Here is a 16,031-nt window from a genome sequence, read left to right on the forward strand (position 1 = left end):
TTCTGTTGATTTTTTTACTATTCTTGTTTTTGTTTGCATGTATATGTAATCGCGTATTATCAATTTACTTAGAAGCGAGTCTAAGCCTCTAAGGGTGGTTTGCTTTGACTTACTAGCATTTGTTCTTCATATATATTAGGTCTGAATCCAAACTAGTTGAGGAAATTGCCAATGATGTTTGGAAGAAATTAAGTCTCATCTCCTCAAGTGATTCCTACAATGACAACTTAGTTGGGATGGAATCACGTCTGAAGAAAGTGGAATCCTTGTTATGTATTGAATCAATAAATGATAGAAGAGTAATAGGAATTTGGGGGATGGGAGGTATTGGCAAGACAACTATTGCTGGTGAAGTATTTAATCGAATTATGGATAAATTTGATGGGCACTGTTTTGTTGTTAATGTCAGAGAGGAGATGAGAAAACAAACACCTGTTGTTTTATTAGATAAAATCATTAACCAATTGTTAGGAGAAAAGAATTTACATGTAAGCACACCTCGGCTACCCCCTTTCATTAGGAGAAGACTTCAGAGTAAAAAGGTTGTCATTGTTTTTGATGATGTGGATGATCCAAACCATCTAAAGCTTTTAGCAGGAGAATGTGCTTTGTACCACAATGGTAGTAGAATCATTGTAACAAGCAGAGATAGACAAGTACTTAAAAATGTTTGTTCTGAGGGATACATATACGAGGTTGAAAAATTAACTGATGATGAAGCTCTTTGTCTCTTTAGCTCGTATGCCTTCAAACAAAATCATCCCAAGAAAGGATTTGTGGAAATATCAAAGAAGTTGATAACATATGCTCAAGGTATTCCATTGGCTCTTGTAATTTTAGGCTCTAATTTGTATGATAAGGGGATTGAAGAATGGGAAAGTGAGTTGGAAAAATTGAAAGAAATTCCTGATATGAATATTCAGGCAGTTTTGAGAATAAGTTATGATGGACTAGAACGTCATGAAAAGAGCATATTTCTTGATATTGCATGTTTCCTTAAAGGCGAGCCTAAAGATCGTGTTGAAAGAATATTTGAAGGTTGTGGTTTCTTTCCAAGAAGAGCGATAAGCCGTTTAATTGATAAAGCTCTCATAAGTGTTTCAAATGGTAAGGTAGGCATGCATGACTTGCTACAACAAATGGGCAAGGCTGTTGTTTGTGAGGAGTCCAAACAACTTGGGACACGCAGCAGGTTGTGGAAATATAAGGATATTTGTCATGTATTGACAAGAGACAAGGTATGGACCAAAAGAATTAATGTGCATATTCTTAATTATACATACATATTATTTATATGCAGTTTTAAGAATTAAGTTCAGTGCCTATAATGTTTGTTGTTATTTTCTTAGGGAACTGAAAATATTGAAGGCATATTACTTGATATGTCTGGAAATGGATATTTGGAGCTAAGTCCCACAGCTTTCATGAACATGTGCAATCTTAGATTCCTCAAATTCTTCAATGTTTCTACATCCGGACCAGGACGAGTGCTTCTACCTAGTGGCCTTGAATTTCTACCAGAGGAGCTAAGATATTATCATTGGGAAGACTACCCTTTGAAATCCTTGCCAATAAATTTTTGCCCGAGAAATCTTGTAGAACTTCGCATGCCAGACAGCAACCTCATCCAACTCTGGAATCAAGAGAAGGTTAGAGTTATTATGCTGCTTTATAAAATTTAGCTACATTGTGCAAAGTTAATTAGCTTCTGCTAATTTTATTGACGTTTTGATTACAGGCTCTTGAAAGTTTGAAATTTTTAGACCTCAGCTACTCTTTTGAGTTAACTAAAGTTCCAGACTTGTCAAGTGCCCCGAATCTTGAGGTTTTATGTTTGAGAGGATGTAGCAACTTGATTGAGATTCCTAGCAGCGTTGGCGAGTCTAAATGTCTAAAAGAAATTGATCTCGAATACTGCTCAAAACTGCATAGTATTCCACAAAGCATCTGCAATTTGAAATCTCTTACACACCTTTATATCTCAGGCTGTTTGAATGTCAAAGCATTGCCAGAGAACATGGGGGATCTAGAATTGCTGAAGAAACTTTATATATCTGGAAGTGGAATAAAAACATTACCATCCTCCATCAATCAATTGAGAAGATTGGAAGAGTTAAGATGTGCGAGATGTGAAGGTTTGACATTGCCTCCTTTGACAGGACTGTCCTGTGTGAGGGAAATTGATTTAAGTGACTGTGGGAGTGTTTGGTTTTTAACGTCATTGGAAGACTTATTTTTAGGTGGAAACAATTTCAAGGCGACACCTGCAAGCATTAAACATCTAACTGAGTTGAGGGGGCTTTTATTAAAAGGTTGCAAGAGACTTAAATGTTTACCAGAGCTTCCGTCATGCTTAGAAGATTTAGATGCATCAGATTGCACATCTTTGGAATCTGCATCAACTTCATTCCTTTTCTTAGAACATGATGATGAAAAAGAAGCAAAACGACTTAAGTTTCATAATTGCATCAATTTGGATAAGAACGTGCATGATAAAGTAATGGAGGATGTATTGAATACGCATCTGTTAAAACACAAGGTATGCCTTACTTTCTCTGGTCTTACAAGAATCAACCCTTTTGAGTGTACAATTTTTGTTTATTATTATTAGTTTTCTTAAAAAATTTATAATTTCCATGGTACAGATTGTTGAGTTATGCATACCGGGGGTTGAAGTGCCTGAAACGATGAGATATAAGAACAAAAGTGGATCTTCTCTTTCATTCAGACTAGATCAGGCAAATTTGACTGGTTTTTCTTTATGTGCTGTTTTTGATCCAAAAGTTTTTTCTCATGATCATATTATAGACATTAGCTGCATAGCTAACTTCGTCGGAAAATCTGGACATAGCAGTGAAAATTTCATTTTCGAGGCCCTGAATTTTGTACTTGATCCCTTATATTCAGAACATGTGTTCCTTTGGAATAAACTGTTGGACATGGAAGAGAGTTTCCTTGAAGCTTCCTTTCAATTCTGCGTTTCCAGGCACTCGTACGAGCCAAAATATCATGTGGATCGTGATTACGATTCTATAATAATGTGTGGAGTGCATCCTATATTTCGAGAGGATCGTCTTTCCAGAGATAAAAAGAGAAGCAGAATTGAAGAAGATAAGGAAGATGAACCTTCTCTTCAAAGATTGAAAAACAAGACCGAGAACCTTCGCATTCGCAGGATGAATCATCAGGAACTTCGTCTTTATATTGACCATTGGCACAGAAGAAGCAATAAATTGGGGTTAACTATACAGCGGTTGCTTTGTAAAAATTCTCAAATGCATGGCAATTGACAAAGCAATACAAGCCAATAATTGCAAACCAAGACAGTTTTGCTTTGCTTTTTGCATGAAAAACTCCTACTCATGATACCTTCAAGGGATGAGATATGATCGACGCTGAATTAGTATTTTTGTGTATTTTTTAATAATGTTTTCTAATTTTCCATTAACAAATTTAGTTTAATTGAATTAATTGTATGCTATACTGTTAATTACTTTTCTTAAACATCGCTCTAGTGTCACATCAACCCTTATTCATTATTTAGGTTTCGATTGTTTTATTAAAATTATTTTTATATTTAAAATATTTTTTAAAAATTAATTAATAAAAAATATTTTTTATAAAAAAAATTATTTCAGGAAAAAAAAGACTTTTTTAATATATATATAAATTTATTAAAATATTTTATTTTTAAATTAAAAAATTAAAAAATTAAAAATGAGTTATTTTATTAAAATAATGTTAAATATAAATTATTTTCACATCTAAAGAAATCTTAGACTTAAATTAAATTCTAGTTAGCATTAACTTTTAAATTAAGTATGTGAGCATAATTTATAATAAATTTATTATGAAAAAAAATTAGGATAAAATTATTAAAAGGGAAAAAAATTTATGATTGTTTTTTTAAAAAATATTATGACTTGTGGAGGGATTGAAAAATCAAGAAATTTATTTGTTAGCAATATTATTATGTTTGAAATATTATGAATTTAAATAAATATTATAATTAAATTGTGTCGTTTGAATTTATTTTTTTAAAATTTATATAATTTATAATTTTTTTTATAATTTTGCTACTTTATTAATTTTGAAAATACGAATTTTTTGCCGTTAAAAAAAACTGATCCAACATTTAAAATATGTAAATTAATCTATTCATATGCTTACGAAAAAGATTTTTTTTAAATTAATTCCAATTTAATAAAATGCCTTTACCATTGCTTTAATGATCTGTCCAATCAATCATTATATCTGCCATTTAAAATTTTAATTAACTTTTATTCGGTTCAAATAGATTTATTTACACCACAGAAAATAATTTAAATATGAAAATTATTTTTAATAATTTTTTTAAAAAATAATTTATTATGTGTTTTTTTTTTTAAAAATAAAATTACTAATTGTATTAACGAGATTTCATCAAATAAATAGAGATATCATCCTAAATAAAAAAATTATTATATCTAATAGATTTTTTAGCCAAAATATGAGCAGTAATCTAACAAATATTTACAATCATTCAAAATCAAATCCCTGTATGAAATAATTTGATAAAAATATTTTTCAAATGTCTGTTTAAATCCCTACATAAGATAATAATATTTTCTTCTTCAGTGATAGTCAATCAACACATATTGTCTTTTATGGGAAATGAGAAAGAAGTTAGGTTTAAGAAGAGGAAAATGCGAGAATATCGAGTTACAAAAAGATCACAGAGAAAAACTCACGTCGAATTTATTATGTATTCTGTAATTATCATTTAAAAAATAAAAATACTTATAAAATTATATATAATAGTGTTAAAAAATTCTCAAAATCTAAAAATAAATTATCTTTTGAAAAAATAAATTATTTTTCTTTAAAAATAATTTAATTTTTATAAAAAAAATCTTTTTAACACTTTTTAGTGTTTAAATTTTAAAATATTATTTTAATTATAGCCCATCGAACTAATGTTGATCTAAATTATTTAAAATTAATATTTTTTACTTAATAGAATTTAGAAAGATTTACAATTTAGTCTTTGGATATTACCATTATTAATAAGTTAGTCCCTATATTTTCAGAAACCTACTAAAACGTCCTTACATAATCAAACCATTAACAAATCAGTCCTTTCATCCACTGTTACCATATTTTCCATTAAAAATAAGATGAAAATGAGAGAGAATATTTTAAAAATCCAATTTTACCCTTTTCAATCCCTATTAGGTAGAAATGTATGGTTAGATTTGCCATAACAGTCCGATCACAACCTTAAAAGCAACCTCTCGTCATCTCTCGGTAGGCAATCCTCCATTTACTCTCTCACCCTCGACGAGCTTCAGCACACTCTCTGTGAGGGACTACCTTCAACATCGACCAAGCACTGAAAGGATTCTACCTCCGTTCCTAATAGCCGACGATCAAGCACCTAAAGGATTCATTCTATCTTCACAAGAATATCTGGCATCAACGAATTGATGGGAAGCTGGGATGGTGGTTACATGAATGTGAATTGTTGTTGTGGAAAAAGAGCGGGGGTTCGCATATCTGAATCTATTAGTAATCCAAATAAGTTGTATTATTACTGTCGAGATAACAAATGTGTGTCATTTCTTGGGTGGTGCATTCCAATAAATGTGAACTCTCCAACATCAAACAGTATAGGTGAAGGGTTAGAGATATTCAAAGCCAACTTATCAAGGACGATTGCAGAGACTAAAGAAGAGTTGATGAAGATTAATGAAGAGACAAAAAAATTATATGTAAAGCTGCAGAAAATTGAAGCTATTTTGAACCAGATGAAGAATTGTATGATAATTATGTTGTTACTCTTGATAGTGTTTGCTGTAAAAACACTTTAAAAAGTTGTTTAGATGCAATATATAAAGTTGCAGAAGTTAGAAGTTATTTTCAACCAGATTGTAGTATGTTCTTTATGTATAAATGAATTTTGTATTGTTTTTCTAAGTTGGATGATTGGAATTTTAGCATATTAGTTTCTTGTAAGTGAATGGTTAAAATGAAGGACCAAACAGTTGTAATGATTCAAAACTGGAGGACGTAATAGTTTCTAAATTTAATATATAAGGACTAAAAAATTGTAAATTTTAAAACTTAAAGGACTGAGAAATTTTGAATATTTAAATAGATGAACTAAAAAGTTGTAAAATTAAAAGTAATAGAAGAGTGATACTGTTACATTTATCCAACTGTAACTTAATATCAAGTACAAACAAATCTTATAAATGCACAATGAATAAAATTGGAGCTGAGCAAATGAAATTAAAAGCATAACTTCATTAATATATCCTTTTTGTTTAAATATGTATTACAAAATCAGACTTGATCATTACAATGTCATACATCTATTACTGCCATTTTAATGGTCAAGTAAGGCCAATATCTGTAACATTATACCAATATCTATGATAAACTCCCCTAAAAAAGAATCTGTGCACAGATTTACAATATTCTCAGATTTACAATCCAATGTCCCAAAAAACATGTTTTTCCAAAATGTATAAATCATATCCCATCAACTAACAAAATTCTCAAAAAGATAATTTTATATTTCAAAGGCTCCTTTAGGTTATTGGTCCACCACTTGATCCCACTTGATTAGTATTAACCACTCTTGAAGTCCCTGTACCTAATGCAGTAGTGTGTTTCCTCTTCTTTTGACTTGCAGCCATGCCTGCAATTAGAAAAATACATAAAAAGGTTAAAAAGGTTAAAATAGATTCATTATATGCAAGCAAACAAATGTATAGTCACCCCAACAGCAATATATTGGCAAGTTCTCTTATTGTGGCCTGTTCGTAAGCGCCTAACACAAGTGACAATTGATGTCTTCCTTCCTCTTGCTGGTGGTTCACTCTCATCTCTCTTTCTAGCCTTTCTTGGCCTTCCTGGTCGCCTCCTCAAAGGAGGTGGCAACATTGATGGGTGTTCATTATCAGATTCAAGCTCAGTTTGAAGAATAGGATTTATGGCACCTGCATAAACTCTTGAATAGCACTGCACAGTGTAATATTCATGGCAAAACTCTTCAATATTACCCCTAACATATGCAATTGCTCTGGCAGAATGCTTGCATGGTAAACCACTTATATCCCATCATTCACAACTGCATGTCCTTTTAGCTAAACTTATAGCAAACCTACATGGACCCTCATGAACCTCATACTCTTCATTTCTACCAGGGAGCAACTTAAGAAACCTATTGGCAGTAATGATTTTATTCAATACTTTCTTTATTATTGGTGTAACTATCTCTTCTCATGGTCGAGCTTTAACAAATCTTTTATGCAACCTAACCATACGTTTCTGCCTAATTGATTCAATAATATTGATAATAGGCAAACCTCTCAATTTCACTATCCATGCATTGAATGATTCGGTCATGTTGTTAGTGTAATTGTCACACTTAGCTTCAGGCCAGAATGCATGTCTATTCCATTGACTGAAGGGTATGTTGATCAACCAGTGATATGGCTTTTGATCTCGCTTGGGATTCAAATTCTTCATGTGAAGCCAAAACTCATAAGAATGAGTACTCTTTGCAGCATTCCAAAAATCATCTCTGAGCATGAGTCCAGGGAACTCTTTCTTGAAATTCATGTATAAATGCCTGCAACAAACTCTATGAGATGCATTGGGAAATATATTTTTGACAGCATCAACGAGTCCCTACAACCAAAAAAATAGTTAGTAACTTAAATTAATAGCATATAATTCAATATGCTAAATTAAAAAAAAAGTGAATATTAATTCATACCTTTTGCTTATCTGACATAATAGTTAAAGGCCTATCATCAGTTCCTCCACCAATGCAAGAATAAAGATTCTCTAGGAAAAAAGTCCAGCTATCACTACATTCTGCTTCAACTATAGAAAATGCAAGAGGTAGCACACCTCTATTTCCATCCAGTATGACTGCAACTAGGAAAATCCCTCCATATGGACCCTTCAAGTGACAACCATCTAATCCTATAAAGGGTCTGCAACCATTCTCAAATCCAAACTTTATAACATCAAACATAATCCATATTCTTTGAAAAACAAAAGGATCATCTTCATTAACCCTTGGAGGTGGCTGAATTTTTACAACTATACCTGGGTTATATGTTTGCAAATAATGGACATATTTCTTAAGTTTTTTGAAACTTTCACAATGCATGCCTATATTCTCATCTCTAGCCTTGCACCTGGCTCTATATAATTGCCACACAGGAACTTCCACACTCCATTTTTCCATAAACTCATACTGCATGAGTTCATAACTCATGTCAGGGTCTACCCTCAGTTTTCCCCTTAGTTTTTCTACTATCCACTTAGTGTTTGAATTCAAATTTTCATTTCTTAATGGTCTTATGCATGTGTGCTCATCATGCAGAGTCTTAACCATGAAAGTGACTTGGTCAGACAGAACTGATGCATGAAACCTCTAGGGACATCCTGTACTGGAACTCTTAGCTGTTAATCTAGTAGAGTCATTTTTAACTCTTGTAATATCATATCCCCCCTTAATAGCATAATCTCTCATCGCATTCCTCAAAGTTGCAATGTCATTAAAAACTTGGCCCTCTTTAAACAAAATCCCTTCTCCTTCATTGTGTTGGAAGGGATCATTATACATGCCATGATAAGGATCAATATATTTTTTCTTCCTCTTATTTGGATCATAAGACTCATTCTCACTATCTTCAATCTCTTTGTCATTGTCACTAGCATAATCTGATAACCCATTTGACTCTTCAATACTAATTTCATTGTCAAATACAACTTCTTCAGGTAAATCATCTCCAACCTCACTGTCATTGAATGATACATCACTTTCAGAATCACTTTGTGGTGATTCATTGGCCTCTTCCCCTAACTGCCCACTTTCACTAACCCTTTCCTGTCTTATTCCTCTACCTCTAGTAAAACTGCTTCTTCCTCCCTTTCCTCTTAATGGCACACTCCTACCCCTACCTCTTGTGGACCCATCCCTACTTAATGGGGGAGTGTTTCTACCTAAGGCATCATCAAGGTTAATATCCTCAACAATTAATATTACCACCCTCACTAAGGTTAATGCCCTCACCAGTATTACTGCCCTCACCAATAATACTAACATCATCATCATCATCGTCATCATCAGGCATCTTAGTGTTAAGAGGGACCCCTTTTACTTGTACAGTCAAAGGCAATCTATGACTAGGTTTGTACAACTCAAAAGCCAACATTAAATCATCATCATTTTCTACACTCATCCCATTACCAACAACAAACGTAACAAATGATGCAGCTATGTTAAACATCTTATAAACATCAGACAACAAGGATATGTACAAATACCTTCCAATGGGGACATTATATATGGAATCAGTTTTATTTTCATATATCAACACCACAGTAAATCTCTCTTCCACAGTCATGTCTTCAGACCTGCACATATAAATCATACATTCTTTAATTATATAAAATCTCCAAAAAAAAAATACACTAAAACTATCAGTAACAGTAAGTGGTACCCACATGCTTTACTATAATACAAACTTTATGGTCACACATCCATAGAAAACAAACAAAAGAAAGCACAAAAAGTTATCTTTCCCCACTTGTTCGACAGAAACCAACAAAATCGGGACCACAACTTCACTTCGACAGAAACTAATTTCTCTTCGACAAAAACCAACAAAATGGAGAATAGAGGATTTAGGGAAGAAGAGAGAAGTTAGAGATTTGAGAAGAGAAGTTATCGACTTGGGAGAAGACAGAAAGTTAGGGATTTAGGAAGAGAGAGGTTATCGATTAGGGAAGAAGAGAGAAATTAGGGATTTGAGAAGAGAGGTTTTCATTTTTGGGAGAAGAGAGAGGTTAGGGATTAGAGGAGAGAGATTATCGATTTAGGGAAAAGTTACACTAAGGTTATTTTGGTCTTTTCATTTTATTTTTAACGGAAAAAAGGATAACAGTGGATGGAAGGACTGATTTGTTAATGGTTTGATTATGTAAGGACGTTTTAATAAGTTTCTGAAAATGCAGAAACTGACTTGTTAATAATGACAATACACATGAACTAAATTGTAAATCTCCCTAGAATTTATAAAACTTTTCCTGTTTATATTTCTCATATTATATTTTTAATATATTTATGCAAATTATTTATGAAACAAATATACGTGTGCTTACTGCAGTAAATAAGAAGAATTATTTATATCTTTAGTAAAAATAAATAATATAATCATAAATTTTGGTAAAAATTATTAACGAAAAAAATATTATTTAAATATAAAAATTAAAATAATAATAAAAATAATGACAGTTAAAAAATAAAAATAGAATAAATATATAGTAAAAACAATATAAATAAATAAGTTAATTTGTGTGTAAAATATCATACGACAATATGATAGAAAGAATTTTAGTTAATTATAATTTTGCATTCTTTAATTATAATTTAAAAAATAATGAAATTAAAATTTTACATATAAATTTATTAATAAATTTTATTTTTTAAATTAAAACTGAATAATTAAAAATAAATTATCTCGTTGAAATAAAAATATTTAATCGAGTGATTTTAAAATAAAAATGAATTAATTACTTTTTTACAAAATTAAAAGTAATTCTCTATATATTTTGTTATAAAGGTGTTTCTTAGTGACGACCTTTATTGTAATTTCACTTTGATGTCACCCCTAAACACGTTTTACTTCCTTTCAGCTATAGATGAAGAATTAATAATGACTAATGATAATGAAATAAGGATGTTAAGGATGTCTTCAAAGTTCTAACATGTCATGAGATGTCTTGAAACTTCAAGATATTACCAGGCATTTCTGGTAATAACAGGTGCCAAATATTGGCCAAAATCAATTCTAACCACGTAAATTGGTCATCAGCTTTATTGTAAAATCATTTATATATATTACTGTCGTCTTTATTCTCCTTAAAAAGCAAGCATCCTCTAACCAGAACCCTATTACCACCCCCTTTTGCATAGGATGTCTATAGAGAACCTCAACCCCTCAATCGAGCATGATCAGCTTATCATTTATCAATCATCACTGAAAGGGGATGTAGCTGAATTAGATGCATTGCTTCAACAAGATCAACTCATTCTTGATAGGGTCACCATTACTTCCTGTCATGAAACTCCCTTGCACATTGCAGCCATGCGAGGTCACCTTCAATTTGCACAAGCACTCCTCAAGCGGAAGCCCAAACTAGCCGAGGAGTTAGACTCTCTTTGCTGCTTGCCTCTTCACTTGGCTTCTGCAGAAGGCTTGTGAAATATTATACTCAAGGAAAAATGGCACAGTGTTAACAATAACAAACGACATAATAGAATGAAACAATATTGTTCCGTTAAGTTATTTTTTCTTACTTTTTTCTCTCTCATGTTGCCTTTTTAGTGTGAGAAGTCAACGGTCTTTGCTCTATCGCTCCCTTCAAACTTCTCTTTGGACTTATTCCATACTTCCTTTAGAATTTCACAATTCATAATTCTAATAAAAATCATATCCATCAAACTAAGATGCAAACAAATTAAAACTCTCAGCTTTTTCTTTATTAATTCTTCATCATTCTTGATTTGTTTTAGAGTTGGATCAGGACTAAGATTAAGTGAATCTGCTCGGTTTTAACAACATCCCACAAACTCTAAATAAGATTTCATTTTAATTATTCAAATATGATAATTTTCTCCATTAAAAAATGGAGGACCCATTCTCATCAAATTATTATTAAACTGCTCTATTTTTAAGACTCAAAAATCAAAAATTCTCTCACACAAAAAAAAATTCACTTCACAAGTCCATTAGAAAATCACATACGAAAAAAATTCAAATTATCTCTCTTATTTTTCACGAACATATAAAATCTTTTTGTACACAAAAATTACATATAATAATTTTTAAAAATATTAAAATAAATATTATCATAAATTATCTCACAAATTTCCAAAATGATTATATAATTTTTCATAATAATTTATTATTTAATGATATAGAAAGATTAAAAGATAAATTAAAATAAAAAAATTATTATTCTTCAACAGCACTTCTTGCTAGTCAAACTAACATGGCTGATATTATTGGAAATCATAGACTCAATGTATGTAAAAAAATGTAAATTTGTGGTAGAGAAACTGAAGCCGGCTGATTGTGGACAAGGCAAAGTTGAGGCGAAAAGGAGAAGAAGAGTGTCAGATAGCAACATGCCTAGATAGCAAGTTTTGGGTTTCTTTCCTTGAAGTTTCTACGGACGATTAGGTGACGACTTCAATTTAGATATCATTTTCCAGGAAGAGTCCTGTTGGCTTGTCTAGCACGGCACTTGCTCTCTTTAACTTCTTCAAGCTCAGTTGGAGTTACACAAGCATTCTTTCATCACTCATCTATGGATGCTACTTCTTCAACCCCTCCTTGCAAATATGATGTTTTTATTAGCTTTAGAGGCAAAGATATTCGTGTGGGTTTTCTCTCCCATCTCTTTGATGCTTTGCAGCGAAAACAAATCAATCTTTTCATGGATGAAGACCTTCGTAAAGGAGAAGAGATCTCACCTGCTCTCTTGGAAACAATTAAAGATTCTTATGTCTCAATTGTTGTTTTCTCTCAAAATTATGCAGATTCTCCATGGTGCTTGGATGAGCTTGTGAAGATACTTGAATGCAAGGGAAATTTAGAAGGATTAGTCCTACCAATTTTTTACAATGTAGATCCAACTGATGTTCAAGATCTCATTGGGGATTTCGGCGAGGCATTTGCGGTTGCTAAGCATGGAGAAGAAGTCAAAGGTTGTTTAGACAAGGTGGATAAGTGGCGTCGTGCTCTGACGGCAATAAGCAATTTATCAGGATGGGATTCACGGAAAATCAAGTAATTCTGTTGATTTTTTTACTATTCTTGTTTTTGTTTGCATGTATATGTAATCGTATATTATCAATTTACTTAGAAGCGAGTCTAAGCCTCTAAGGGTGGTTTGCTTTGACTTACTAGCATTTGTTCTTCATATGTATTAGGTCTGAATCCAAACTAGTTGAGGAAATTGCCAATGATGTTTGGGAGAAATTAAGTCTCATCTCCTCAAGTGATTCTTACAATGACAACTTAGTTGGGATTGAATCACGTCTGAAGAAAGTGGAATCCTTGTTATGTATTGAATCAATAAATGATAGAAGAGTAATAGGAATTTGGGGGATGGGAGGTATTGGCAAGACAACTATTGCTGGTGAAGTATTTAATCGAATTATGGATAAATTTGATGGACACTGTTTTGTTGTTAATGTCAGAGAGGAGGTGAGAAAACAAACACCTGTTGTTTTATTAGATAAAATCATTAACCAATTGTTAGGAGAAAAGAATTTAAATGTAAGCACACCTCGGCTACCCCCTTTCATTAGGAGAAGACTTCAGAGTAAAAAGGTTGTCATTGTTTTTGATGACGTGGATGATCCAAACCATCTAAAGCTTTTAGCAGGAGAGTGTGCTTTGTACCACAATGGTAGTAGAATCATTGTAACAAGCAGAGATAGACAAGTACTTAAAAATGTTTGTTCGGAGGGATACAAATACAAGGTTGAAAAATTAACTGATGATGAAGCTCTTTGTCTCTTTAGCTTGTATACCTTCAAACAAAATCATCCCAAGAAAGGATATGTGGAAATATCAAAGAAGTTGATAACATATGCTCAAGGTATTCCATTGGCTCTTGTAATTTTAGGCTCTAATTTGTATAATAAGGGGATTGAAGAATGGGAAAGTGAGTTGGAAAAATTGAAAGAAATTCCTGATATGAATATTCAGGCAGTTTTGAGAATAAGTTATGATGGACTAGAACGTCATGAAAAGATCATATTTCTTGATATTGCATGTTTCCTTAAAGGCGAGCCTAAAGATCGTGTCGAAAGAATATTTGAAGGTTGTGGTTTCTTTCCAAGAAGAGCGATAAGCCGTTTAATTGATAAATCTCTCATAACTGTTTCAAATGGTAAGGTAGGCATGCATGACTTGCTACAACAAATGGGCAAGGATGTTGTTTGTGAGGAGTCCAAACAACTTGGGACACGCAGCAGGTTGTGGAAATATAAGGATATTTGTCATGTATTGACAAGAGACAAGGTATGGACCAAAAGAATTAATGTGCATATTCTTAATTATACATAGATATTATTTATATGCAGTTTTAAGAATTAAGTGCAGTGCCTATAATGTTTGTTGTTATTTTCTTAGGGAACTGAAAATATTGAAGGCATATTACTTGATATGTCTGGAAATGGATATTTGGAGCTAAGTCCCACAGCTTTCATGAACATGTGCAATCTTAGATTTCTCAAATTCTTCAATGTTTCTACATCCAGACCAAGACGAGTGCTTCTACCTAGTGGCCTTGAATTTCTACCAAAGGAGCTAAGATATCATCATTGGGAAGGGTACCCTTTGAAATCCTTGCCAATAAATTTTTGCCCGAGAAATCTTGTAGAACTTCACATGCCACGGAGCAACCTCATCCAACTCTGGAATCAAGAGAAGGTTAGAGTTATTATGCTGCTTTATAAAATTTAGCTACATTGTGCAGAGTTAATTAGCTTCTGCTAATTTTATTGACGTTTTGATTACAGGCTCTTGAAAGTTTGAAATTTTTAGACCTCAGCTACTCTTTTGAGTTAACTAAAGTTCCAGACTTGTCTAGTGCCCCAAATCTTGAGGTTTTATATTTGATAGCATGTAGAAACTTGATTGAGATTCCTAGCAGCATTGGCGAGTCTAAATGTCTAAAAGAAATTGATCTCAGATACTGCTCAAAACTGCATAGTATTCCACAAAGCATCTGCAATTTGAAATCTCTTACACACCTTTATATCTCAGGCTGTTTGAATGTCAAAGCATTGCCAGAGAACATGGGGGATCTAGAATTGCTGAAGAACCTCTCTATATCTAGAAGTGGAATAAAAACATTACCATCCTCCATCAATCAATTGAGAAGATTGGAAAAGTTAACATGTTCGAGATGTGAAGGTTTTATATTGCCTCCTTTGACAGGTCTGTCCTGTGTAAGGAAAATTGATTTAAGTGACTGTGGTATATTAGAAATTCCCCAGAGTCTTTGGTTTTTAGTGTCATTGGAAGGCTTACTTTTAGGTGGAAACAATTTCAAGACGACACCTGCAAGCATTAAACATCTAACTGAGTTGAAGTGGCTTTCATTAAAAGGTTGCAAGAGACTTAAATGTTTACCAGAGCTTCCGTCATGCTTAGAAGAGTTAGATGCATCAGATTGCACATCTTTGGAATCTGCATCAACTTCATCCCTTTTCTTAGAACATGATGATGAAGAAGAAGAAAAACGACTTGAGTTTCGTAATTGCATCAATTTGGATAGGAACGTAAATGATAAAGTAATGGAGGATGTATTGAAGACGCATCTGTTAAAACGCAAGGTATGCCTTACTTTCTCTGGTCTTACAAGAATCAACCCTCTTGAGTGTACAATTTTTGTTTATTATTATTAGATTTCATAACATAATTTATAATTTCCATGGTACAGATTGTTAAGTTATACATAGCGGGGGCTGAAGTGCCTGAAACGATGAGATATAAGAACAAAAGTGGATCTTCTCTTTCATTCAGACTAGATCAGGCAAATTTGACTGGTTTTTCTTTATGTGCTGTTTTTGATCCAAAAAATTATTCTCATGATCGTATTATAGACATTAGTTGCATAGCTAACTTCGTCGGTAAATCTGGACATAGCAGTCAAAATTTCGTTTTCGAGACCCTGGATTTTGTATCTGATCCCTTATATTCAGAACATGTGTTCCTTTGGAATGAACTGTTGGACATGGAAGAGAGTTTCCTTGAAGCTTCCTTTCAATTCTGCATTTCCAGGCACACATCCAAGCCAACATATCGTGTGGATCGTGCTTACGATTCTATAATAATGTGTGGAGTGCATCCTATATTTCGAGAGGATCGTCTTTCCAGAGATAAAAAGAGAAGCAGAATTGAAGAAGATAAGGAAGATGAAAATTCTCTTCAAAGATTGAAAAA

General features: G+C 32.6%; 2 protein-coding genes across 5 annotated transcripts in view; both read left to right on the forward strand.

Annotated features, from left to right (window-relative positions):
* The window catches only part of LOC110625233 (disease resistance protein RPV1), a 56,600-nt gene that overhangs the window by 40,281 nt on the left and 288 nt on the right, over positions 1-16,031 (forward strand). For 2 of the 4 annotated variants that reach the window (XM_043960849.1, XM_043960848.1), the window contains exons 2-5: positions 140-1,238; positions 1,350-1,649; positions 1,739-2,539; positions 2,646-3,167. In XM_043960849.1, coding sequence (XP_043816784.1) covers positions 140-1,238; positions 1,350-1,649; positions 1,739-2,539; positions 2,646-3,167 — 2,722 coding nt within the window. Of the gene's footprint in view, positions 1-139; positions 1,239-1,349; positions 1,650-1,738; positions 2,540-2,645; positions 3,168-16,031 lie in introns of those variants that run through there. The other 2 variants (XM_043960851.1, XM_043960852.1) reach the window with 2 other exon arrangements.
* Positions 12,218-16,031, forward strand: LOC110625232 (disease resistance protein RPV1). The gene is made up of 5 exons (XM_043960853.1): positions 12,218-12,860; positions 13,004-14,102; positions 14,214-14,513; positions 14,603-15,421; positions 15,791-16,031. Exons 1-5 carry the CDS (start codon positions 12,379-12,381, stop codon positions 15,917-15,919), a joined length of 2,829 nt encoding a protein of 942 aa, XP_043816788.1. The 5' UTR covers positions 12,218-12,378; the 3' UTR covers positions 15,920-16,031.

This window comes from Manihot esculenta, chromosome 10, assembly GCF_001659605.2.
Source record: "Manihot esculenta cultivar AM560-2 chromosome 10, M.esculenta_v8, whole genome shotgun sequence".
Lineage (NCBI taxonomy): Eukaryota > Viridiplantae > Streptophyta > Magnoliopsida > Malpighiales > Euphorbiaceae > Manihot > Manihot esculenta.